Below are 25,814 nucleotides of genomic sequence, written 5' to 3'. Positions count from 1 at the left end.
AACAGGTCACCACCCTTCACTAAAACACACAAACACACACACCACTATTCTCCAAGGAGGAATAGTACTCTAGATTTGAGAAAGAACAGTCTTGAGAGGTTTTGAAATCCCAGTGACTGGACTCTGTGTGTGTGTGTGTGTGTGTGTGTGTGTGATAAAGCCAACAGGAGAAGAGCTGAGGCAGAAATCCATTTTCAAAAGTGTATGTGCCCAATTCATGCTTTATTACAAACTGGGAAGTATAATGATAGGGGACCTATGGTTTCCCCCAATGTCTTGTGCAGACACAGAGCTCTGCTGCTCAGATCTCCAGCTACATGGATTGTGTTTCATTGATGGTGTTAATTCTTTCAGGGTCCACCTCAGCTTTCCAGCTCCTGGGAAGGACCCTACTCAATGAATGAGCAAGACAGTGATAGCAAAGACACACTCCTCTCAGGGTGGGCTTCTGCAGGGAGTGGTATGGCAGCCTAGCTGTTTCTATCCAGCGTAGAACTCTTCTACTGCGTGACAGCAATGTTTGCTCTACAGCATCCCAGTGGGCTGGCCTCTGTTTGGATGGCATCACAGTCTGATGGTGCCCTCTGCCTAATCCAGCTTCTGCTCTGTTCTTTTCAGCGGTGTAACTCTCCAATGAACCTTTTACACTCCCAACTCTGTCTCAGCATCTACTTCCTGGCTAACCCAACTTTCTGCAGAGTCTTGTACTTCACAGAAAACCAAAATAAAACACTAATGCCAATCCACTAGAATATAATATGTATGGGTTTTTTTTCTGAATAGTCTCCAGCACCTAGAATGGTCGCTGACACATAGTATTGGGTATGGGGCTCACTAAACAATTGTCAAATGAATGAATGAAATCCAAACAAATCTTGGCATTTGCTCATGTTGGGATCAGCTGAGTCTAAGTAGTTCTTCTTCCATCACCCTCTATTTCATTACCACCTTCTCCCATCACACTAACATCCAGTCTCCTTTTTATCCTCTTTCCTTTCTTTCCCTTCCTCAATTCCTGAGAATTTGTATCAGGCACAGTGCTACGTGCTCAGAACACCTTCTGCAGTTCTTCCAAACCACCATCTCATCTCCTTTTCAGCTTCTCTTTTTTCTTTTTCTCAGGAAGTGAGGGGCTATTTACAACCACCATTTCCACCAGTCAGGAGCAAATACTGACTCATCCTCTACTCCCATCCTTTTCAGAGTAGGAGATGGGCTCTACTCTCATCCTCCTGGGAGTAGGGGATGTTCCCAAAGAGCATCCTAAGTAATTCCAAAGAGCACTGCTGGCCTAACAAGGTGCTTTTTAAACCTTTAAAATTGTCTGCTAGGTATCAGGCATCCTATTAGGTACTCTGCCCACATTCTCTTTTTAAAAAATTGCGGTAAAATAAACATACCATAACATTTACCATTTTAACCATTTTGAATAGTACAATTCAGTGCTTCTACGTATATTCATAATTTTGTGCACACATCACTACTATTCATCTCCAGAACTTTTTCATCTTTTCACACACTGTGTTTATTTTCAATAACAACTTTCCATTCCTCTTTCCCCACAGCCCTTGCTAATCACTGTTCTTCTTTCTGTCTCTATGTACTTGACTATCCTAGTTACCTCATATAAGAGGAATCATGCTCTGTCCTTTTGAATATCTCTTTTGTGTCTGACTTATTTCAGCACAATATCTTTGAGGTTTATCCATGTGTTAGCATGTGTCAGAATTTCCCTCTTTTTAAAGGCTGAATACTATTCCATTGTATGTATATATCATATTTTGTTTATGCACTCATCTGTTCCTGGGCATTTAGGTTATTTCCGCTTTTTGGATATTGTGAATAATGCTCCTATGAACACTGGTATACTTGTATCTGAGTCCTTCCTTTCAATTCTTTAGATTTAAGAGTAGAATTGCTGAATCATATAGTAATTATGTTTAACTGTTTTTAGGAATTGCTCAACTCTTTCCATGTTACTAACAAGGTGCTTTTTTGGAAATAGGGCTCCCTGGTCAACACACAGCATTCCCTCTTGGAGAGTTACAATGCACATTGGCACAGTAAAGGATGTGAGAGGTCCTGAAGCAAAGCCACCTATGTAACTTTAACCAGCCATTTCCCAAATTAATGTGATTGTGAAACCCTTTGTGCAGAGTAACTGGTAATATACAAGTTCCTGCTGGTTTGGGAAACAATGCTTTAAGCTCAGCAGGCCTACATAAGAAGGACTGTGACCTAGGGCCAGTGGGTCGTGGAAGAACACTCAGAGGAGACAGAGATGGGATTACCTCCAACTAGCCTGCTGGGTGGCTTTCCTTCTCTTGGCAGCTCTGCACATGCTGTGTTCTCTACCTGTTCTACCTTTCCTCTGCTTCTTTGCTTCTTGAAGTTCTACTTACGTTTCAGGACAAGCTCAAGCATTCTTGCTCCCCTTCCTTCAGGGAACTCTGACCCTGCTCTCCTATCTCCCCAGACAAGAATTAGGAGCTCCTCTTCTACTGAACCCTTATTATACAGTGTGGCCCTGTTAAATTGCCTGCTTATTCCGCTGTATCAAAGGTGGTCAGCCTCAGTTTGCAACTTTAGTTCATATAAATAATCACCTGGAGAGTTTATTAAAAATGCAGATGACTCCATTTCACTGAAATTCTAACTCAGTATCTTTGTGGTGCGCATTCAGTAGCAGCTCCAGAATGTGCATTTTTAACAAGCCTCAGGCAATATTCTCAGGTGGATGATTCTTGTGATCCCCTTTAGCTCTGTGAGGATAAGAGCCAATTCTCCCCTGTTTATTTGACACATAGTAGGCATGAAACAATGGTGAATGAGTGAGCAAAGGAACAAATGAATGATGAGTGAATGAATGAAATAATCTGTTTCCTCCTCTGAAAAATGATGAGCTTGGACCAGGTGTCCTCTAAGCTTTTCTTGGCTTAAACTTCATGTGATTTAGGTTATTTTTACCAAAAATTCTACACTCTTGGCAGCTTTAATAACAGAACCATATACAATACACAAACTCAAGCACATGAAACAACCAGGGAGACGTGCTGAAGAGGATTTAGTCTAAGCTAATACCCAATCAGTGACCCAGGACTCATGAATAACCATTATTTTTGAAACTAGTAACGTCATCGCAGGCTGGAGACACAAAGAGGGGCATACACTCACGCCATGTGAATTCAGTCTCATTCTCTCCTGTAAGTGTGAGTAGCCAATGGGCACGCCATCAGGGATGAAAAATCCCTAGGTTTGGGAATTAGAGAGCTATGCATTATGGGAAACCAGGGTCCAGGGAGCGGTTTAGGGTGTTTAGCTGCCTTCCTGTGGCATGGAGGGGACAGACTGTTAGCACCATCAGGGCCCCCTGACTCTTCTATGGTCACTTGTCAGTGGCGTCATTGAATGTAAAACCCTTGAATCTTTTCCGTGAGAACCCTGCAGGTTTTGAGAGGCAGCTTCAGCTTCTCACAAGAGCTGTGGCCCAAGAAAAATGAAGTCTCCCATTACTTATAATCTCTCAGCATTTCAGAGGAAAAAGGTTGGCAGTGGCTGCCAAGATCCAGCAAATGTTTGGTTAGCTTGGAAAGAATGGGTACTCATTTTCCAATTCTCACAGATTTCTCTATGCCCAGTTCTTTTTATTAAAAACTTTAAATCCAGAGATAAAGTCGAATGGCACTGCAGGCTCTAAGCATTCATCTGTATCCCAGGGAGCAGAACCCAGGATCTAAACAAAGAAAAGTTTAATCAATAGAATTCATGAATTCCCTCTAGGAATAGGACCCAACGTAGCAGAAGAATAAGCAGAGGGGCTCCTATCCATGATTTTCTATTAGTGGATATTTCTGGGAAGGACTTTGGAGAATACCCTTTCAATTGACCAGGGTCAGCAAACTATGGCCCATGAGCCAAATCCTGCCGGCTGCCTTTTTAGTTGAGTTTTGTATTTTTGTACAGCCTGTTGAGAATTTTTTTTCACTTTTGTACAGTTGAAAAAAAAATCAAAAGAATATTTCACAAATATCTGAAAATTAGATGAAATTCAAATTTGTGTTTATAAATAAAGTTTTATTGGAACACAGCCACATCCATTTGTTTGCATAATATATACGGCTGTTCTTGAACTACAGTGGCAGAGTTGAGTAGCTCAGACACGAGACCACATAGCCCTCAAAGCCTAAAATGTGTACTATCTGGCCCTTTGTAGAAAAAGTTTGCAGAGCCCTCGAATAGGAAATGTAAGAGTTGCCTCTCACTATTATTTAAACTAAAAACTGTAAGATATATATGCACAGTTAACTAATCATAAATCAAACACTTGTATAAACTAACACTTGAGTCAAGAAATAAAACATTGTCCATCAATCAGAACCCAGAAGTCTTCCATGTGTTCTTTCTCCTCCACTAGAGCTATGAGCCTTTGTGACATTTTCCTTGCTGTTCTTTGTACTTCTACCACCTAAACTCTGTGAGTTTTGCCTGTTTTCAAACTGTATATAAACAGAATAACACTGTATATTTACCTTTGCATCTGTTTCTTTCTCTCAAATTTGTGAGACTCAACTCTGAGTTGTGTGTGGCTATCGTCCTGTCATTTCCTCTGTTGTCACTTCCATGGCATTTCACTATGTTACTTAGGCAAGTTTCGTTTGTTCATTTTACTGTTAGTGGACAGTTGGATCATTTCTTGTTTGGGGCTATGATGAATAACACTGCCATAAACATCTCATACTTGAGCCATCATTGATTTAAGAGTCTTTCAAAAGTAGTGGAATTGCTGGGCTGTAGGCTACACAGACTTTCAACTCTACCACTTAATGCCAAATTTTTCTTGGGAAGAGGCTGAACAAAATCACATTCCCACCAGCCACCTCCTTTTAGGAAGCTGAGGAGCTCTTTGTATGTTATCAGCACTATTTCTACCTCCACAACCCTGGACCTAATGGTGCCTGCTCTCTGACCTCCAGGGACCAGATAAGGTTCATGGGACCTTCGTCCCTTCCACTTTGTATCTTCTCTTAAAATAATTCTCAAGTCTTAAAAAAAAAGTAGCAAGGAAACAGTCACCTTTCTAAGATTGGTCCTTGAAATGTGATCTCTTCTGGATTCACATGCTTGGCTAGCAGGTAAACCAGGTGTGAGAAAATTCTGACACCATCCCCCCACAGATGGGAGCTGAGAAAGAAAGCTCATCACAGTCAATGGGGCAGGTGATATTATAAAGCATGCACAGTGGACAGGATGAGGAAACCAAGGAAATGGTACCTGCCCCTTTCTCCAGGGAACAGATTATATGATCAGGGTATCAGATCATGGGAAGCTGATGCTTGTGTCTTTCTCTGAACGGTTTTGGGAAAACAGGGCTGAAAAGACCCCCTCCTCCAAATGTCAGTTTGCTGAAACCCCAGCACTGGGAGTACCAAGCACTAGAGGCATTTCTGAAGCATGATGTAGCGCTACTTTGAAAAGGCACAAATAAACCCCAAATCCTAGCACACATTTATCCAGTTTGTGAAGCGAATTAATAGAATAACCAATAAAACATGTATAAAAGCTTTAATTAAATCTGATGAAATAAAACTTCATGTTTTATTTATGGACACTCCCAACATGTAAAGGATTCAGGGAGACATTCATTTTTACTGCCATTTCGTCCTCATATCTATAATTAAATCCAGGCTGCAGCTCTGGCCCAAAGCAATGCGGCATTTTAAAGCTGGACTTGAACATTCCCTCCCCCATCATCTGCCTTTAATTTTAATTACCATTCCCAGTATGTAGGAGGCTGATGGTAAAACAAAACAAAATAATCAAACAAACAAACAAACAAACAATGATGGTTGCCATTGTGTTTTAAAGCGACAGGCTGAAGGAGGATTTTAGGCAGGAGGGCGTCTCCTCTATTTCCAGTTTTATTCTGTACCAAGTGCACAATCCCTTCATTTTACTTTTGACATAAAAAAAGGACTTCATGAACAAGACAAAATAACTTATGATTATATGAAACATAACTGTGACAAATCACAAAACTATACATATTAATAGCAAAAAGTGTACCTAATTCTTTAAAAGATTTATGACAATAAGCACCAGATGTGCCTCTAGAGTAAAATCGGCCCCATATCCAGTATGATATATGCAGTTCATTTCTCTACGTGAGTGTATATAACTATGTACAAGAGTCTGTGTGATTTATGGAAAACAGATTTCCACTTTTTTCCCCCAAAGTGCTTTATGTCAGCAACATTACACAGGATACTTTGCTGTCTGTACAAAATAAATTTCTTCTTTTTTACACTCACTATTTCTCCAATGAGTGCTTTTTTTTTTTTTGCTTCATCTGTTGCACAAAAAAAAAAAAAAAGTTACCGCAGAAATTCCATACTACTAACAAAAAGTGCTATTTAAAAATGCTTCTATAAAATGACATGGCCAAGAGAGTCAAATAAAATACCAAATAATTAAACTGAACATATAGTCACTATTCCCAATACTTCAAGGCAACAGGAAAGTCAGGGTTCTCGGATGAGGGAGTTGAATTTATCCTTGCTCAAAATTGGTTTTAGGGTGCTACTGTGCTTGATGGCTGGTAATTTAGAAACAACTGAACAAAGCCAACACTCTGTTATCAGTGGTAACTCTGCTGTGATCTAATAAAGACCTTTTTTTTTCTACTTTATTATCGCTTATGTAATTTGAGGGAGACGTGGGTAATGGGAGATACCCCACAGGACCAGTAAATATTTAAATAATATTTAATAGCTGATCAGAGGCTAAATTATAACTGACACTTTGATGCAGTTTCATTAGGGAATTAAGACAATGCAGCCAGTGAAATATCTCTAGGCAGACTGATATTTTTCAATGCAATAGGATAAATGTCTTTGTGCTGTGTGTTTTCACAAGCATTAGTTTTTTGTTTTGTTTCTGTTTTTAAGGGGAATGACAATCTCTGTTTGGATGTTTACGAAAATGGTTGCATATCAAGACTTAAAAAACCAGGACATGAAAGGGAATGATGTTTTCGAAGCTTCCACTTGTACTACTGCAAAAATACTGATGAAAGTATATATAAATCTTCTGCAGTGTGAAAGTAAGCAAGGGACAAATTTTAAGGTCAGGAAAGACTCTAGACTCTAAGCACAGTGTGTAGCCTGGAAGGCGTCTGAACGTGTCCTATCCTGAGGCCGCAATCTCAAGCCTGCAGCTATCAGGAAAGACCCACGGTGCAGGAAGCAGGGCTGCACTGGGTCCTGCTCCCTGCATGCTCTCTCTGAGACGAAAATGTCCCTCAGGGGCTCCACAATGATTTCCTGCTGAGGAAGGAGGGCTGCAGGTGTCTCTACTGCTTAGGCCCTCTATAGAGTCCCGCTAGCCCCCGCGAGGTAAGAAAGGGGCAGGGTTACTGTGAGAGGCCACAGGAAGACTAGAGCCTGGTTCACAAGCAGTTCCTCTTAAAGGGGGAGGTGGTGTCCATGGTTTCTAAAGTTCAGATTCTGTTTTGTCCTCCTTCCCCCTTTCTACTTTAAATTACATAAAGCCAAAAGGCAGGGCTGACAATGTCAATTGCAATAACAACCTTGCCTTTTCATCTTTTTTCTCATTGTACAAATGAAATGAAATGTATTTTGAGTTCCTTGTAAAGGCTTCCCTATTTAAGTATGAATAGACAGTCTCTCTGAAGATAGCAGAGTTTTTCTTTCTTTCCAGAGTATGACAAAGGACGCACGAGGGATGCTACCAGCTGTGAGCATGCATACGTTAGGCCACTTGCTTAGGCCAAGTGACACGACCCACAAAGCTGCAAGAAGGGTGGTACTTTACAAGCAGCCTTGGAGTTCACTTGTAAAGGAAGCCTGATGTGCATCTTTTGTAAAGCAGAGCAGGTTTTTGCAAAGTGGCTAACTCACCTCTTTTGCAGACTTTGACGTCTACATGAAAGCTTTTCTTAGAATATAGTCCACTACTCAGAGAAACTAGATTGACCAAGTGCACTGTGAAAACGAAACCCATACTTGGTTCCTCATTCACCTCATTCTACTACATGCTGGAATGAACTCTGGAATCAGGGAGAATACTTCCGATTGTGGGACTGTGGAGGGAGACTGGAAGGACCTGTCAGTATAAGAACTGTCACAGAATCCCATCTAACATCAAGCTGTTTTAGCTGTCTTGTTGAAGATTGTAATGATCTCAGTTTGACAAATGGCATTGTTTCACTTTTGTTCAGAAAAACATTTTTAAAAAGTGAGAAAAAATACTTGAAATATGATTGTACCAGAATGTTAGAACTTACTGTATCTTTGGGACTGGCCAATTTTTATAGCTGATGCCCTAGGACTTGGGATCTCCAAGAGTGTCACAGAAAAAAAAAAAAAAAATGACTTCCTATTTAGGCTTGATATTTTCGATCAAATGCTCTGGGAAAATTCCAGGCCTTCAAACCTGGAACTCAGAAAAAGAATTGCTTCTTTCTGTAGACTTTTCTAGAACTGTCACTTCTTCCTTCCCAAGATGATCAGACAATGGTGGCTGTCGGGGGGGTACCTGAATGACAGTCAGGAAGAGGGTAAGAGGGATGCAAAAGGAGGGTGGAGAGAAGTATGGGGAAGAGACAGACAGATGAGTGGATATCCTGAAAAACGTTAGTAAAATCTGTGCACTGGAAGTCAAGCATCACTAGGTTTGGTTTTCCAAGGGAAACCGGCAGACGACTCACTCTGTCCCGGTTCTCACATCTGGCACTTCTCTGGGCACAGCACCAGAGTGGAGGCAATGGGTAAACCAGTCAAACAGTGTTTTTCTTTGAACAAAGTCTTTGAGGTGGAGTCACTAAACAGTCAACCCAGGAAGGTTCCATCTACAGGACTGTTGGTGCGGGAGGTGCCCACTCCATTTCCCTCAGGTAGCCTTTGCTAACTGCAAAACTAACATGCTAGAGGTGGGGCCAGGCGGAACCACAGCAGTGCAAAATGTCTATAGCTGGGGTGATTACAATAATAATGATTTCCATCCAAAGAACAGACATTTACATATTTTTTTTTCATTTTAAAGTACGTATAAATAACAACTCTTTAAAATGCAAAAACAAAGATAGGCTGCTGGCGTATAAAACCTTACTTTGCTATTGAAGAAACACCGAGAAGCAACTGGTTAGCATGCGGCTAAGAGAAAAGGGAAACCCAGGGAGTTTCTAAGAGTTGAGACCACACTATGCTTTGGACATGGATTTCCCTTGTTGTGCCTGGCTTTGCATCAGGAGCAGTGAGGGCGAGGATTAGGTGAGGCAGGTCACTATGCCTCTGGTAATTGAGGTCTTTTTCCCTGTTTGGAGTTTTCAGACAGGGTCATCCCCATACTACATTTTCACATGCACATCATTTCATTGGTGTCCTTTAAGTGTTGACAGCCAGGAAGTAACAGGTATCCAGTAGAGTGAGGCTCTAAATTCCCTTTGAAAAGACAGTCCTGCTGGTCACCTAGTCCAGGAAACCCAGAGAGAAAAAGGAGCAACTGCAATGATTCCTGCAAAGCTAACTCTGCCATTCAGTCCTGCCTTCTGAAAGAACATCAGTAACTCTGCAGGTCCCGCTGATTGGGCTGACATCCTTCCTCATGCAGTCTGTGAGAGTATGGAAACAAAAGGTGGCAAGCAACATCCAGGTCCTGGGTGTGCAGGAGTGGCCAAGAGAGCTTTTAGCCTTCGGTGTAGACAGAGGAGAGCTGGCTGGGACAGCGGTCCACAGCACTGATCTGCAAGAAGGTGGCGTCTTCAGCCCCACTGCGGAGAGACTCCCCAAAAAGGCTCGAGGAACTCGAAGGTAAATCATACACTGGAAGAGAAAGAACACAGTAAGTCAGCAACTCCTGCCCCATGCCACACCCACTGGAAGTGCATTCCAGTAATGCAGCTCAGCAAATGAGGACTGGGAGCTAAGGAGGCAACCACGCCACCCTGGGCCCTACAGTGAGTCTCTGTTTTCCACGACCTTAGTGAGGGAGGAGGCAGATTTGCAGGCAGCTGGCTAAAATATGACCGCACAAAAGACAGGCTGAGAAGAAGTAAAAGAAAAGTGTTCCAGGGAAGGCTGGGGGTGGCCTCAAAAAAGAGGTGGTGTTAAAGTTGAGTCATAAAGAGAATGGAATTCTCACAGATGAAGAAATATGGAAAGAACATTCCAGAAGGAAGAAACAAACAGCAAAGACAGAGAGGGAGAGGCATGTGGGGTCAAGGGTGCTGGCAAAGCTCAGGTGAAGAGTATGTAGGGAAAAATGTGTGTGGGCAGGTGTGGAGAGCTAGATCAGGCCTAACTCATGGGGGCTTTGAATGCCATGCTGGAGAATCGAATTTATTCTCTAGGCAATTGGAAACTATTTAATATATTTGAGCAGAAAAGAGGCATATTTTATCCTTCATTTTGGGGAGGCAATGTTCATAGTAGTATGGAAGGAAGAACGGTAAAGATAAGGAATCAGGTCAGGGAGACTTACTGGAAGGTTATGGCCATAGTCTGGGAGAGACATGATGGCTCCTGCACCAGGGCGGTGGAAGAAGAGGGGCTGAAGGAGGGCTGAAGAGGAAGATGAAGATAAGAGACATTTCAGGGGTCATTCAACAGGATTTGATGCGGTCACGTGCTTGGTCAAGTCCAGCCCAGGTCAGTCACAGGCAGCCCACCTGGTCTCTCCTGTCAGTTGACAGGATTTTCTAAGTCACAGACAACCAACACACCTGTAATGCCCGAGTGAGTCGAGAAGGCTCTGTGGAAAACATCAAAACCGCCCTGGCCCATGGATGTAGGGACCAGGCAGTCCTCAAAGGAAGGCACCACACTGCAGGAGCTGACAGGCGGCACAGTTCTCTGGGAATCGGGATAATGTGGGGGGCAGAACGTCTGCAGCTGCCCATAAAATCCTGAAACACAAGCATGGCATTGAGCTCCTTTGGGCACAAGTTCCACAGATCATTCCAACCCAGCTAGAACCTCACTCAGCCTGGCTTCATATGACAAATGCCTTTAACTCTTAAGGCCACCTGTAAAATCTTCCAAGCAAACATTTGGGATGCACTGTTGGGCTGAAGCTCTTCTACCTTAGAGGGATTTCCAAGCTTGTTAGTTTGTAACATTTTTATTATGTGCTTTAGTATCTGAAGTGGGAAGCCTTCTTACCTTCCCTAGACTCTCTGAAGAGTCCTGGACACTGAAGGCCTGACCTTCAGGGGAGGTTCCTACCCCAGATTGTCCCACCGGCATTTAAATGCATCTTCTTTAACTTCGTTTATCCTATATTTTCTTCTGTTTACACACTGGTTAAAATCTTGCAGAATGCTCTTAAAAAGACCCACTTAAAAATGCATCCATCTATCTGTCTTTCCAATAAAGAAATACATGCACATTTAGATCTTATTATCCTGGCTAGGTAGACAGTATTCCGTAGTTGGATGTACTTAACTATTACTATTGTTGATCTTTGCAGTAAATGGAAAAACTGTTATGAAAATGTTAGAAAATAAAAATGAAATACAAATAAAACTCCAAAAAAGGAAAAATATGAGAAAAGAGTAATATTTGAAAATAATCATCAACCTTTTGATAATTTTATTTCATCTGTTCCTTTCAGTTTTTTTCCATTCAATGTAGTTTTCCTTGGGGTCCTATGTGGTTCTTTTCTATGATCCTCCACTCCTTTCATGATGGCTAGCTTACTTTTTTCTTCTTTCTCCTTGCCTCATAATACATTTAAGTCAACAGATTATTTTCTTGGAGCGTAATATGCTTTTGAAAATATAATAATGAAATCTTAGTTCCATACTTTATTGGAGGGAGAATTGTGGCTCTGCTGTTAACTCTCTACATTTCATTGTGTCTGTCTCCTCAACTGTAAAATGTGAATGTCACTGTCTACTTCAGCAGGCTATTGTGAAGATTAAGTGAGTCATTGGATAAGGAAGTCCATCTGTAACGTTTTAAAGTACTTTATAAACGTCAGTTATTATTGATATCACTATTCTGGTTTTGATGGAAAAAAAGGGATTAATAGAGAAAGTACCCTGGGATTTTTTCCACAAACACTAAATAATGGAGAACGCAGAACAAACCCATGGACTTTGGACCCTTAATCCTGTGTGCCTTCCTCTACTAGAACTGCTTCTTCTTGAGACTGGAAGGCTTCATCCTTTATTAAAGAAATGAATCACCTATCAAAAGAGAGGGGAGGTGCTATCTGAGTTTCTTCTTAGCTCTCTTTAAGTAAAACCAGGGTGAACTGATACATCCAACATACTATGCTCTCAACCCTTCTCATTTCCCATTAGGATCCACAATGTAGACTGTGTAACTGCACAGATCACTCTTGCTGGGACGCTGGGAGGCCTATTCTATGGTTGTTATGAATATTGCCAAAGAATGTGTGCTTAACTGTCCATAAAGACACATACTGGCCCTCTAGGAGTCTGTGATCCAAGATAGATCAAATGCAGATTTATGGATACGGCACATTCATAGTGGAAAACAAAATGATAATATCCTTTATAAACAGACTAGAGTGCACTTTATATAGAATCAACAGAAAAATCCACATAAGGTTTGGAAGAAGATTAAATGCTTGTTGTTAGTATAGACAAGGAAAATACCTAAGGAAATTCCACATCAGGCCAGAAGAAGAAAGAATGGAAAATTATTGTCTCTTTTCCTTTTGATCCCCAAAGGCATGGTTTCAACAGACAGGCAGGCAAAGGACCCAAACAGACCACTCATAAGTACTCATATAATTGATCATCCAATATGAGCAAACTGTAAACTCTCAAGCCCACAAAGAAATGCAAATCAAAACAATGATAAAATGTCACATTCTACCTATCACATTGGTAAACATTTCTAAAAATCATTCTCAATGCTGAAGTATCAATGAAGAAGGCATTTCTATGTAGTGTTGTTGACAATGCAAGAGTGTACAAGCCTTTTGGAAAACAGTTTGACAACCTGTATTTAGAACCCTAAAAGTGTTCAGGCTATTAGATTAAGGAAATTCACTTCTGATAAAGTATCCTGAAAATATATTCTGAAGAACATTAAGAAATTCTGCACAGGGACAGTGGTTGCAGTGCTAGTGATCAAAATAGAAAACTGAAGAGCCAAAATGGCCAACCATAAGAGAATGTCTAAGCAAACAGTGGTACATTTATGTGATGGGAATTTTAAATAGTTATTAAAACAATATTTATAATAAGCTTTTAACAACACGGAAAGACCATTATAAGGTTCATGTTTCAAAAAGCAAGATACAAAATTGAATATGAAGCCTAGGATCAGCTGTATGGATGCCTATGTTACAGAATAAAGATGGCAAGTTACCATATCTATGGTTGTCTCTGGGTATTTTTTTTTTTGGCCTTTATATTTTTTCTGAATTTTAGCAATAGTGAAGAGCAAGTACTCTGGATCCTGGGGTTCAAATCCTAGCTCAACTACTTGCCAACTGTGTAGTCTTGGCAAATTACTTAGCTTCTCGGTGCCTCAGTTTTCCAATTTGTAAAATGAGGTTAATGATAGTAATTACATCATACTGAGTTATAAAGATTAAATGAGTTAATATTTACATATTATGCAATATAATTTTATAATTAGCATTTATGTAATATATAATAATATAAATTACATAGTATATATGTTTGCTAAGTAAAAAATAAAATTATTTTATAATGACAATGTAGTTCTTAAAAATAAAAGTTCATTGAGGGAAATAAAATTTCCAAAAATAACAAGGAAGTTATTTAACAATAACCAATGTAAGAAAGGACAAAGCAGCAGGTATGTGGCACACCCCCTGTTTCCAGGGGGAAACTTGAACAGTTTTGGCCTTTTAAGACCTAAGCTGTATACCTCTTCTTGCTCATGGCTCCTCAGTCCTGTGCTAATTGACACACAGACTAATTTCTTCATTCACCCTATTGGGGGCTCCAAATAGCAACATGTCTGAGTGGTTTGAGGGAACCTGGAATGTGGAGATGTATGGTTTCAGTAGTTCCTTGGACTGATCTTGACTTTGGTACCTGGAGGCCAGGTACAGGCAAATATGGCATACCCATGAGGAGGAAAACGTTATCATAAACCACCATGGCTGGTCTACTAGAATGTAATGTCTCCTGAGCAAAAGAGACAATATTTGCTATCTATACCCTTATGCAAGCTCTCCTCATATTTGTCACCCATAAATTTCCTGATAGCCCTCCTCAGTATAATATCACCCTTCCAAGAAAAGAAGACATTTTTTCACTAAACTCCCACAACTTCACAAATAGGGACATTAATCATTCAGGGACAATGATAGAGACTTTCACTGACCTTTCGTGAAAACCAATTTATTCTCCCTTTCCTATCTTCTCTCCTGTTTCTAAGAGGAAACAGAAGTGTCACATGCTTCAGTCTATATTCAAGTGTTGTGATATATATGAGTATAAAAGGTTTGTGATGTGGCAAAATACACCTGGGAAAGTTAAGTATCAAATCCAACATTCTGGGCTTCATCTCCTAGTCTGGATCTGAGTGAGGAGAGCAGAGTAGACTCTAATTCCTGCCTGTGGGTGTCTTGGCTGACACAGGAAACTGTCAAAACCAGAATGGCCCCACAAGCATGTTTTATCACTCTAACAGCCAACTCAAGAAAAGAAAATCCTCTTTATTAAATCTCTCCCTCCAAGTAGCCAGTTACTAGAGATGCCAAATACACTGGTGTGGATGGTTGCGGTCACTCAAAGAGTTTTCACATATTCTCTTCCCAGTGCTATTTTCACAAAACTAACAATTTTTTTAAAAAATTCCATTAGGGTCTTACCACACACACAAACCCAGAGAAGGCCTAACTCGTTCTCTGATGAATGGCTCCTGTATTCCAGCGGCTGGATTTCATGTAGCAAATTTGGAAAGAACACTGCTTCTCGGACCCAAAGCAAAATGAGGCAAGATGTTAACACATTTTGTGGGCATAAAACCTGAGAGTGGTGGCAAGGTCAGCCAATCTGTCCGTCAGTCAAAAGTGGCTATCAAGTGCTGGTTAGGGTGCTATTGCCGAAACCAAAGAAATATAAGACAACATCCTTGTATTTGAGGACTGATAATATAGCTGGAGTGAGAACACATGAATTTGTAATAGCATAAGAACATATACATAAATTTAAGTTGGCAATAAATGTTAGTTGTTATTATACATTTAATTACAGAATCACCCCTCTACTTTAAAAGTTATTTTGCCTTCAAGAATGGAGGAGGGGAGGAACTTGCAGATAAATGTATTCTACCTAAACTGCAGTTTCCAAAGGTCAAGGAGAATCATTCTTCCTCCTCTCAGTTTTGGGAAGTTTTCTTTTCCCCTTCTGAAAACAAACTTTTTTTTAATTATAAGAATATTTGAGGCTAATTATAAACTAGAACATGTAGACTAGTATAAACAAAGAAGGCAAAAATTATTTTTTATTTCCACGATTCAGAATATACACACAAAACTGAAATGTTTTATATATTTATCTTCTGTTTTTGCCTCTAATATCATGCATGAATTTCTTCACATGCATTCATTAGAAGGCTTTTTCTTTTTATTTTAGTCACGGAGTAACTAGTGTCTCTGTGATGATAGGTTAAAGAGTTCACGGTCCCTTTTGCTAATGATGATAAAGCAGCCCCATGAAGCTTTGGATTTCCTTCTCAAAGTAGAAAGGGAGTGGGGAAGTTAGAGGAGAAAGGGATTACATGACTAAATATGATAATAGAAGGATACCCTCTAGGGCCATGCTGTCCAAGAGAACTTTCCATGATGATGAAAATGCTCTTTATCTGTGCTGTCCAAGGCAGTAGCTACATGTGGTTATCACATCACATTTCAGCCACTTGAAATGTGGCTAGTGTGACTGAAGAACTCACTTAAATTTTATTGAATTTTAATTAATTCAAATTTAAATAGCCACTCATGGCTACTGTAACTGAAAGCACAGCTCTAGGGCAATCTGAATTCCCAGGTCTAGCCAACTTTGTTTCAAGAGTAATTCTGATTAAATTCTTGAAAGAAAAATGCATGACTCACCCCAAGTTTAAATAAAGCAACATAAATAATCTTAGGCTCCTGGCCTTCAAGATAGAAAGTATATTAGATTTTTTAATACATCTATCTCTTCCTTGCAAATTTGCCACTTCAATCTTTGTGGAAGGAACCAGAATATAAATACATTAATAAGTAAAGAATGGTCCCTCAACTCTCAACCCTTCAAGAAGCTGAGGAATGTTTTAGGCTAAACTGCGAGGGCACTCCAACCCTCCTAGAGGTACTGTGTTCCCTTCTGGAAGCAGCAGGAGGAGAAAGAAATGTGTCACCCACTTTCTTCACTTCAGATTGCAGGCCTAGCTCTCCATGCGCACCAGGGTGGCGATGTGCCCTTGTGGTCTCCATTTTTCCTACCATCTGATGGTGGAGTATCAACACAGAAGGCTCTACCCAACTGTTGAGGAACATGGATGGTGATTAATACCATCAGCGTACACCTCATCAAGGGGAGAAGTCATGATCTGTGTACTTAGTAGGTTTGTCTATGCAGCAGATGGCCTTGCAAAACAAAATGCTTGTTTTCCTTTACAGTGAGGCTGGGGAACCACCACCAAACTGTGGGCACTAGGAAAAGTGCTACATGGATAACACTCAGAATCGAGACGGCCCCTTCCCTGCTGTAGGCTCAGCCTGGACCATGATGACAACTCATAGGTCCAAAAGGTCCACATACGACAACAGGAACCCCTCAAAAACATCAGGAAGGTTCCCCAGAACTTCCCCCACCAGAATGTGACCTAATCGGGCTTGGCAGTATCCAAGAGACTCCTTGGAAACAATGCTGGGGGTTCCAAGACCCCTTGATATGTCAGATGGGAAAACCCTTTAACTCCATGTGATGCAGACTGTATCAATTCAGGGATCCAGGCCAAGTGCTATAGTTTTTCAGCCACTACCCACATCTCAGGAGTCATCTATTCCTTTGACTTTTCAGAAGAAACAGTGACTAATGTGTGTGCTTGCCTTTGCTGCAATCATTGTAATTTTGCAAAATGAGGGTGTTAACAGTATCTACTTGCAAGGTAACCACAAAGACTACAGAGGATTAACAGAGACCATCCAATGTAAAGTGCTGGGCATGTGCCTGACACACAGTTCACACTCTATAACTGTTACTTTTACTTTTTTCTTTTTCTGTTCTTCTAATAACATAAGCATTTCAATTTCTACGTATTCATTTACTTGACAACTATTTACCAAGCACTTATTCAAGTGTTGGGGATATAGTGGTACATAAACCACATTCCATGCCTTTTTGGAGCCTACATTTTAGTGAGAAAGAAAGAAAAACATATAAATGAGAAATCAAGTAACACAATTTCATACTACATATGATAACAAAAAGAAAATTTTCTTTAATGGATACATAGAGATGCAATTCTCTTTTCCAGAATGCATTCAAGATAGGAAGAATGAAACAGAACAAATAAGGAAGTTTTGATTGTGGTTCCCTTTGTTTGGCCCTGTCTTTGATGGCAGGTATAGTCAGGAGGTCACCCCACAGTTCTGCTGAGAACCAGCCCTGGCAGAGCAGATTTCCTGCCATTGGTGCTAAGCAGTTTGTGCCTGGGTAGAAGAATAAGCAGATATCAGTGGCAAAGGCAGAGTTGGCAGTCCCTCAGTTTCTTGGTCGTATGGCTGTTTGCTAGCCAAGTGGAAGGAAGGATGTATATTTATGAGCTTTACAGCTCTAATTATTTTTCTGCAGAGACTATAATTTTGTGGGTTACTACTTTAGGAAGTGTAGCGATTTTGGCCCCAGTCATATGGTGGCTGCATATGCAAAGGCATGGAGAAGAGTAAGTGATGAATGGGTGGGCTCAAACCAGGACCCCAAGGACAGGGACACAGAAGATGCATGACCTCACTCTCCTTGGCCTCCAGATTTCTTCTTTTCCAGCACTCTTTGTGGATTGTCCTACTCTTTTGGGGCCCTTGGCCTATCACCTTTGAATAATTCCTATAAACCAAGTCCAGGTAAAGAAAACAGGAAAAGATGGTACATAACCAGTGAAACCCCTAGGGCAACTCGCTCCTTGGTTTAGGAAGAGTGGTGACATCCCCTAAGACCCAGCAAAACAAGAGCCATATGCTGATGGCCACACCAGGGTTGCTGTTTCCCCCAAATACTAGTGGCTCCACACTTCTACAACCAACTGCCAACATCTCACCACTGCTCATCACCATCCCCTTCCATACTTCTGCTGTTCCTCTTCTTCTTCCTCTCTGTGACCCTATGTTAAAGGACCATCTCAGCATTCTGCTTGTTAGTTAAGCCAGAGCAAATGAAGGACAACAAACCTGGATCTGGAGGACCCCAGCCTAATGTGCAAGTCTAGAAGTTCTGGTTACCTGGAAAAGAATTCACCCTATGCCTCTGGGCTGCTTTACAAGTTGGAATATTCACACAGAAGAAGGATATTGTTGCTCAATTCACTTCAGGGTCACCAAGTCTCATATGTCACATCCACTGTAACCAAAGGTACTGACCTATGACACGTCTGAAAAGGTGACTATTTTCAAGAAGCACTGACTTACACCATATAAGGCCCCTCACACTACTAAGAAGAATTGGACCATCTTTGGTTACACACCTATTATAATGGTGAAAACTGAAAGTGATAACACCAAATGCTGGCAAGGATGTGGAGCAATGGGACCTCTTTTGCTGCAAAATGGTACAACCACTTTAGAAGACAAGTTGGCAGTATCTTGCAAAACTAACCATATGCTTACCATAGGATTCAGCAATTGTGTCCTCTTGTATTTACCCAAAGGTTTTGAAAACTTATGTCCATACAAAACCGTCTGCATGGACGTTTATAGTAGCATTTTTCATCACTGCCAAAACTTGGAAGCAACTGAGATTTCCTTCAGTAGGCAAAATGAATAAATAAACTACAGTACATGCAGGCAATGGAATATTATTCAGCACTAAAAAGAAATGACCTATTAAGCCATGAAAAGACATGGAGGGAATTTAAATTTAAATGCATATTGCTAAGTGAAAGAAGCCAGTCTGAAAAGGCTACATACTGCATGACTCCAACTATACAATATTCTGGAAAAGGCAAAACTACAGAGACAGTATAAGTCTGTGGTTTCCACAGTTTGTGGGGAGGGAGGGATGAGCACAGAGGTAGCGAAACTATTCTGTATGATGCTATCATGGTGGATAGATGCCATTATACATTTGTTAAAACTCATAGGCTATACAATACTAAGACTGACCCCTAATATAAGCTATGGACTTTGAGTGAAACTGATGTGTCACTGTAGGTTTATTGATTGTAACAAATGCACCACTCTGGTGTGAGATGTGGGTAGTGGCAGAGGTTGTGTGTGGAAGGGGCTGGGGGAGGAGGGTATATGGGAACTCCCCGTACTTTCCACTACATTTTGCCGTGAACCCAAAACTGCTCTAAAATAGTCTATTAAATAAGTGAGTGGACATGTATCCCTTTATATTATGTATCTCTGTATTAGATGCCTTCCCCACCAAAATATGTATTCTATAAAGGCAGACACCTTGACCAGTTTGTTAATTATTGTATCCATGGCACTGAGACTAGTACCTGGCATGTAGTAAGCAGTCAATATATATTTGTGGCCTGAATAAATGTAATGAAATCTTAGTTACTTTAATAAGAATTAAAATACAGGTGTTTTACTGATATGATATCTGTCTTCTTTCCATACACCCTAGTACTTAAGAGAGACCTACAGTCCTCAGCTCTCTGTGGGACTGGCTCATCTCTGGCCAACCCACCTTTCTTCCTGCTGAGAAGATTCTTTGGTTTCACTCACCTTTGGAGTGCAAAGTCAGAGGGTAGAATAAAGGAAGGTTTGCTGAATCCAGGGATTCTGCTTCCTGGTGAGTGGAATGGGCATGAGAAAGCAGATGACAAAGACAATAGCAAGTATAAGAAGAATCCCTGCTAAAAGTACACTTCCACACAGCCTAGAAGTGGGAGATTTACTTGGCTCAGTTAGGTGTTTCCCAGGGATTCAAATGCTCCCTGTCCAGGTTAAAGCTTTCAATCACTCAATCACGGCAGTTATAAATTCCCCCAACCAACCACACTAAAAAGTCTCTGAAAATACAAATTTTGATAGGAAAGAAAAAGATAAGGGACAGAGGATAAAGAAGATAAATGTCCTCACTCCCCTTGGCTCCCTTCATTTCTTCTCCAGTGCTCGGGATGTTTGTGGAGCCCTTGCTCTCTGGGGACCCTTGACCTGCTGCCTTGGAAAACCTTCTTTAATCCACGACAGAGCCAATGAGAAAAAAAGAACACATAGGTAAGTTTCTGAAAAAGCTCCTAGAGGCCATAAGAATACAGTCTTTGTGGTCGCATATGCTCGGCCTAATTCTATACATTCAAACTTCGTATTCAGAGAAAGGCCCAGGGAATCACACACTCACTACCTATATGGTACCTTAATATTAGACTACCTTAAAAATTTCTTCTTAAGTAGCCTTCTGACATTTCTGTCCTGTAAGCAGGTACTTCTAACAAATGTTCCCATTTTAGACAATGAGATGGAAGCAGAGGAAATGTTCAGTACCTTGCCTTTATAACCAATATTTTGTTTATATGATATCATGTCAAAAGGTGCAAAATTCATCCAATCATTCTAATATTTCTAAATATACAGACATTTGGAATTATTTGTGGATATAGCGTTTGTATTAAAACAAATGGGCAGCAGAATGAAAACAGCAATCATACAGTCTCCTACTAAGTCCAGAGCTTTCTCACTGCCGGGTTCCTTGCTTTGGCATTTTGGAAAAATATTTTGGTCACTGTTATACCAACCACTCAGAATTCTGTCATAAGGAAGGAAAGAAACTAATATTTATTTACTCAGAGACAAGCATTGCCCCAGGTGTTTTACATAGAAAATCTTCATCATTAAAACAACTTTTTGGTTAAGTAATATTGTCCCCAGTTTATAGCCAAAAAAAAAAAAAAAAAAGAGGGAGAAGTTAAAATAACTAAATTTATCCAAATCCTCATAGCTACCACGTTTCAGAACCAGGACTCAAATCTGTATCTATTCAGGGACATAGTTCATGTCAGATTACTGGGGCTCAGGCTTCTGACCAAATCAATTTAAATACAATCTTGCCACTTTTGTTGAGGTGTCTCACTGCCAGGTTGCAGGCAAAGTTACCCAGACTGCATCAACATTTTGGAAAGTACAAATATTCTCATTAGGGAGAAAAGTACTTAATTAATTAGTAAAACTGATCAAATCACCTAATAACTGAAAAATTCTACAAACCCTCAAGTGTAGAAACAGAGACATTTCAGAAATTTCTCAAGGCCAATTTTCTGATTTAGCCCCTATTTTATCTCCATCCATTGCATGAACAACTCGGATTTGGGTCTGAATCCCAAATGACCTATTAACCAATTGTGCGTCTTTGGATGAATGATTTTTTCTTGAGCCCCATTTTCTTTGAAATTTTATAGGGTTGTGGAAAATATTACGTACAATAGTGTTTATAAAAGCATTTAATGCATTCTCTGGCACATAGTAGGCCTTCAGTTCAATTATGTAACCATGAAACAAGCTTAGAAATATGTAGAGGTTCTGTGTAACACATAAGTAGTTCTTAAGCAATTTTTATCACACAACCTACTACTATTAAGTATAAAATCATGCTGCTCTTAAAAGTGAAAATGCCACAATTTGGTTATCATTTTTGCCTTGGCTGCTTGTCTTGGCCATCAGTACCATCCAGGTCTTCATCTGAGGTAGGACTCTACTAAGCATCCTCCTGGAAGAGGTACAAAAACTGACTCTTCATTTTAATACAGAATCTATAAATGGGGAAGCTGCAGGAACAGCTCACAGACTGTGTTAGGAAGACAGATTTTTCTTCGGGCTGAGAACTGAACCAGCTTGCAAAGCACTCGAGCTATTTATGACTGACATTTAAGCAACTACTCTACTAAGAAAGAGGAAGATAATGGAAATAATAACCCTGAAAATTCCATTTAGGCACATTTCTTTTGAAGGAACCCATGACAGTGGTTCAAAAGTTGACCACTGGAGCAACTGCTTGGTCCCTTTGTCCTTGGAGAGAGAGATGGGTTGTAGCATGAAGCCTTCTAATTAGAAAAGTCCACGTGGTTCCAAGAAGCAAGGCCATTTTCACCTACAGCTCTTGCTGCCAACTTGCAGGCCACTGTGAGATGCACTTTGAACATGCTGGGTACTTTCTCCACTTGTGCCCCTCACAGCACCTCATCTGGTCTGTAGCAAGCTGGGAACAGAATTTATCACTGCGAACACATTTTGGCCCTTAGGCTTATATACTCATTTCCAGTGACTAGGTAGCAGAGAAGGAGGAGGTTCTGCTACTCACATCTGCAAAAGGTTCAAACAAGGGGATGGGAGTGGGCAGAGCAGGTGGCTAAAAGAGACAATAGGGAAATAGGGGGAAAAAACAGAGTGAGAAAGCAGCATGCTTAAAACACTCTTGATTAAAAGATGTAATCAATTTTCATTTAAATATCCCTAAACCACCCAAAACCCTAGCGCGTGGTGGCCTATGGCTTCCAAATTCTCAAAATGATAAGCTGCCAAAATAAACTAATTGCAATGTGTCTCAGTAATTGCCATGTGTGGATATATGCAGTTATAGCAAAATGGTTCAGTGAGTCCTGATGGTGATAATGCACATTCGGAAATTACATAAAATAGAAATTCTCAAAACCAAGAAATCCTGAGGGATCCAAGATGGACCTGAAAGCCAGCTCTGCCATGTTCTAGCTGTGTGACTTTGAGGGAACTCTAGCCTCTCTGAGCCTATGATCCCTATTTATAAAAATAGATAACAACACTCATGTGGCATCAGAATCCTCAACGTGGGAAGGAGAAGCAGCACAGGGAACAAAGGATTCAGTGCCCAGTTGCCCATGAGTAGCCACCCACACTTCATCACCTGCCAACTACTCCCTATAACTCAAAAATCCTGGATACAAGTAAGCATCAAAATGAAGGGTGGAGGATTTGGATATTCTGTATCTGATGCAGTGTGGAGCAAACACTTTGCCAAGGTTAATAAGAAGGAGTTGGGAATTTTTCTATGAAGGGGACTGCTCGTTGCTAGTATATATGTATCCCTACTGGGTGGCTGCAAGGATCAACTGAAATAATAAACATGAAATTATTTTGCCAACAGTAAAACCCACTAAAAATTCTAGCTCCTACTTTCTCATTATAAGCCTGGTGTGACCTGTCATCCTCCCTTCTCTGAGTAGAAAGGTAAATCTGCTCATGGTTGTATTAGTCATTTTCCCATAAACCCACAAGCAATCTTTTGACCAGGGCTACCTGGACCTAAAACAGAAAAAGGGAAGTATGGTAAAGAATGAAGATTTAATTTTAAATGCCCTTGTCTTTCCGACTAAGTTTTGCTGTAAGAAAGATCTAGCAGAGAAGAAGATTCCAAACAGAGATTTCATGGATTACTAAAAGGAAGTGCTGCTGCATCTCAATTCCCTTCAGCCTCCCCTGAAATCTATGTGAGCCAGCCTGGTTCTCCACAGCTTTTTAAAATACTTCCCCAGCCGGGCATGGTGGCTCACATCTGTAATCCCAGCACGTTGGGAAGCCGAGGTAGGTGGATCATGAGCTCATGAGTTTGAGACCAGCCTGGCCAAGATGGCGAAATCTTATCTCTACTAAAACTACAAAAATTAATCTGGCATGGTGGCAGGTGCCTGTAATCCCAGCTACTTAGCAGGCTGAGGCAGGAGACTTGCTTGAACCTGGGAGGTGGAGGTTGCAGTGAGCCAAGATCATGCCAATGTACTCCAGCCTGGGGGACAAAGCAAGACTCCGTCTAAAAAAAAAAAAAAAAAGGTGTCCCCAAGAGATAAAGGGAAGAGGAAGCTGGAGAGTTCTAACCACCTCTTGAGTTACAGGTAAATTGTTTCCTTTGGGTTATCTCTGACTGGGGAGCCACAGTGAGAAGGCATTGAGCCCTACAGTTGGTGTCTAGGCCAATGATTCTTACCAGGGTTGGGGCATCAGCTCCACCTTAGCATGTGTGTTGAACATGCACATTCCTGAGCTGTATGGCCGACTCTGGAAGAAGGGTCTGGAATTCTGTATATTTAATAAGGTATTTCTTAAAGTTTGAGAGGCTCTAAGAGAACATCTTTAGACGATTTACAAGCATTTGAAAGATTTCCAAGTGAAATACCAATTTAAAACAACAACAGAACGGCTCTAATTTCATTTGAAATGGAGAAAGGGAGTTCTTCCCAGGGGCATCTCTTCCCTTTCGGCAGGCTCCCAGCCCTTCCTGCTGGTAGATGAGGCTCTTGGGGATAAGGTGGTGACGATTGTTCCAAAAGGGCCTTGAATTACACTCTCAGCAGATATGGATCCAGATGACTTGCCTGGCTCTTTCTCTCAGTGCCTGTCTCTCACATGTCAGTTCTTGGTCAAGGTGAAATCATGGGACCTAATTTGAATGACTCAGAAGTCTTGGTCTCACTGTTGGTCCCATACTGATCTTGTGGCTTAGACTTCTGTTGTCCAGCTGTAACCAAACTCCCACGTTACATCCGCTTTACTAACTAGGTGATTTTTTGCTTCTTCGAATCCAAGTCTGTTATTACACAAATTTCCAGCACTCTAATCTAAAAGTGGGCCCCTACCTCATCCTTGCCAGTGATCCAATGACTCAATTATTTTTCCCTCCGAACCTCTGCTTCATAACTGAGTCTTTGTTATACATGGTTAGGCTTCCCCAAAACCTACTCCCTAGAACATTATGTTAAGATTACATTTGGGCTCAAAGTAAGAGTACAGAAACCTATATAAGTGGCTTTGAGATAGGAGAGGGGATGTTGTATTTGGGAAACCTGACATATATCACTGGATCCCGGGATCTCTGTTACCTCCATCTGGCTACCAGGAAGCTTGCCTTTGTATCTTGTCAGGCACTCATTCAACAAGTATTTATTGGGCAATTTCTATATAACCATAGTTACTAGGCACTGATAAAAATTATGTATGTAAGAGTGATTTATAAAACATATACTGATATATGAATGTAGGTACTGCCACGGACCTCACTGGTATTGACAAAAATACCGCATCAGCCCAGATCCACAGATGCAAATAACCTTGCGTAATTATTTGGCTAATTCAGATTCCCTGAATGATTTTGCCACAATGGCAAGGAAATTTAAGAACTTGTTTTGGGATGTGTGAGATGAAGTTGGGTTTGGTGATGAACATAAGAAGGGAGGGTTTGGTAGTTATACTCAAGTGATCTGGAAAAATACCAGAATGTTTTTATTTCAATAGACTTACATCTTGTAAGGTATAGTTCTCAAAGACCTCACAAAAGAATGAAATAAAGAGTTTAGTCTGAACAATCTGGTTAGAGAGGGGAAATTCCTGTAATCAGAAAGAGCACTCACAATTCTAAGTAAACCAACAAGAAATTCTAAGGGAATTGGGATTGTTTTGTAACATGTTGCTGAGCTCAGAGGATGTGAATGGGGACAGATCAGGCCAGTTCCAGTATTCTGTTGTTTTTGTTGTTCTGTTTTATGAAGAGAGTGGCCTCACGACCAGCAACTCAGATGTTTACTGATGTATTTTAAGGAAGCTCCACCTACTACTGTTACCTTTTTTTCTTCTTCTAAACCATTAATTGTTTACCATATTTATAAGGG

General features: G+C 40.7%; 1 protein-coding gene across 2 annotated transcripts in view; it reads right to left on the bottom strand.

The window, feature by feature from the left end:
- Nucleotides 1–5,566: 5,566 nt before the first annotated feature.
- Nucleotides 5,567–25,814, bottom strand: part of GLIS3 (GLIS family zinc finger 3) — a 484,272-nt gene continuing 464,024 nt past the window's right edge. For both annotated transcript variants that reach the window (XM_011937348.1, XM_011937349.1), the window contains 2 exons: nt 10,739–10,921; nt 5,567–9,839 (listed from right to left, as the gene is read on the bottom strand). In XM_011937348.1, coding sequence (XP_011792738.1) covers nt 9,703–9,839; nt 10,739–10,921 — 320 coding nt within the window. In that variant the 3' untranslated portion in view covers nt 5,567–9,702. The remainder of the gene's footprint in view (nt 9,840–10,738; nt 10,922–25,814) is intronic.

Source organism: Colobus angolensis, unplaced genomic scaffold (assembly GCF_000951035.1).
Source record: "Colobus angolensis palliatus isolate OR3802 unplaced genomic scaffold, Cang.pa_1.0 Scaffold162, whole genome shotgun sequence".
Lineage (NCBI taxonomy): Eukaryota > Metazoa > Chordata > Mammalia > Primates > Cercopithecidae > Colobus > Colobus angolensis.
The sequence above is the reverse complement of the archived record's forward strand: the minus strand, read 5'-3'. Positions and strand labels throughout refer to the sequence as shown.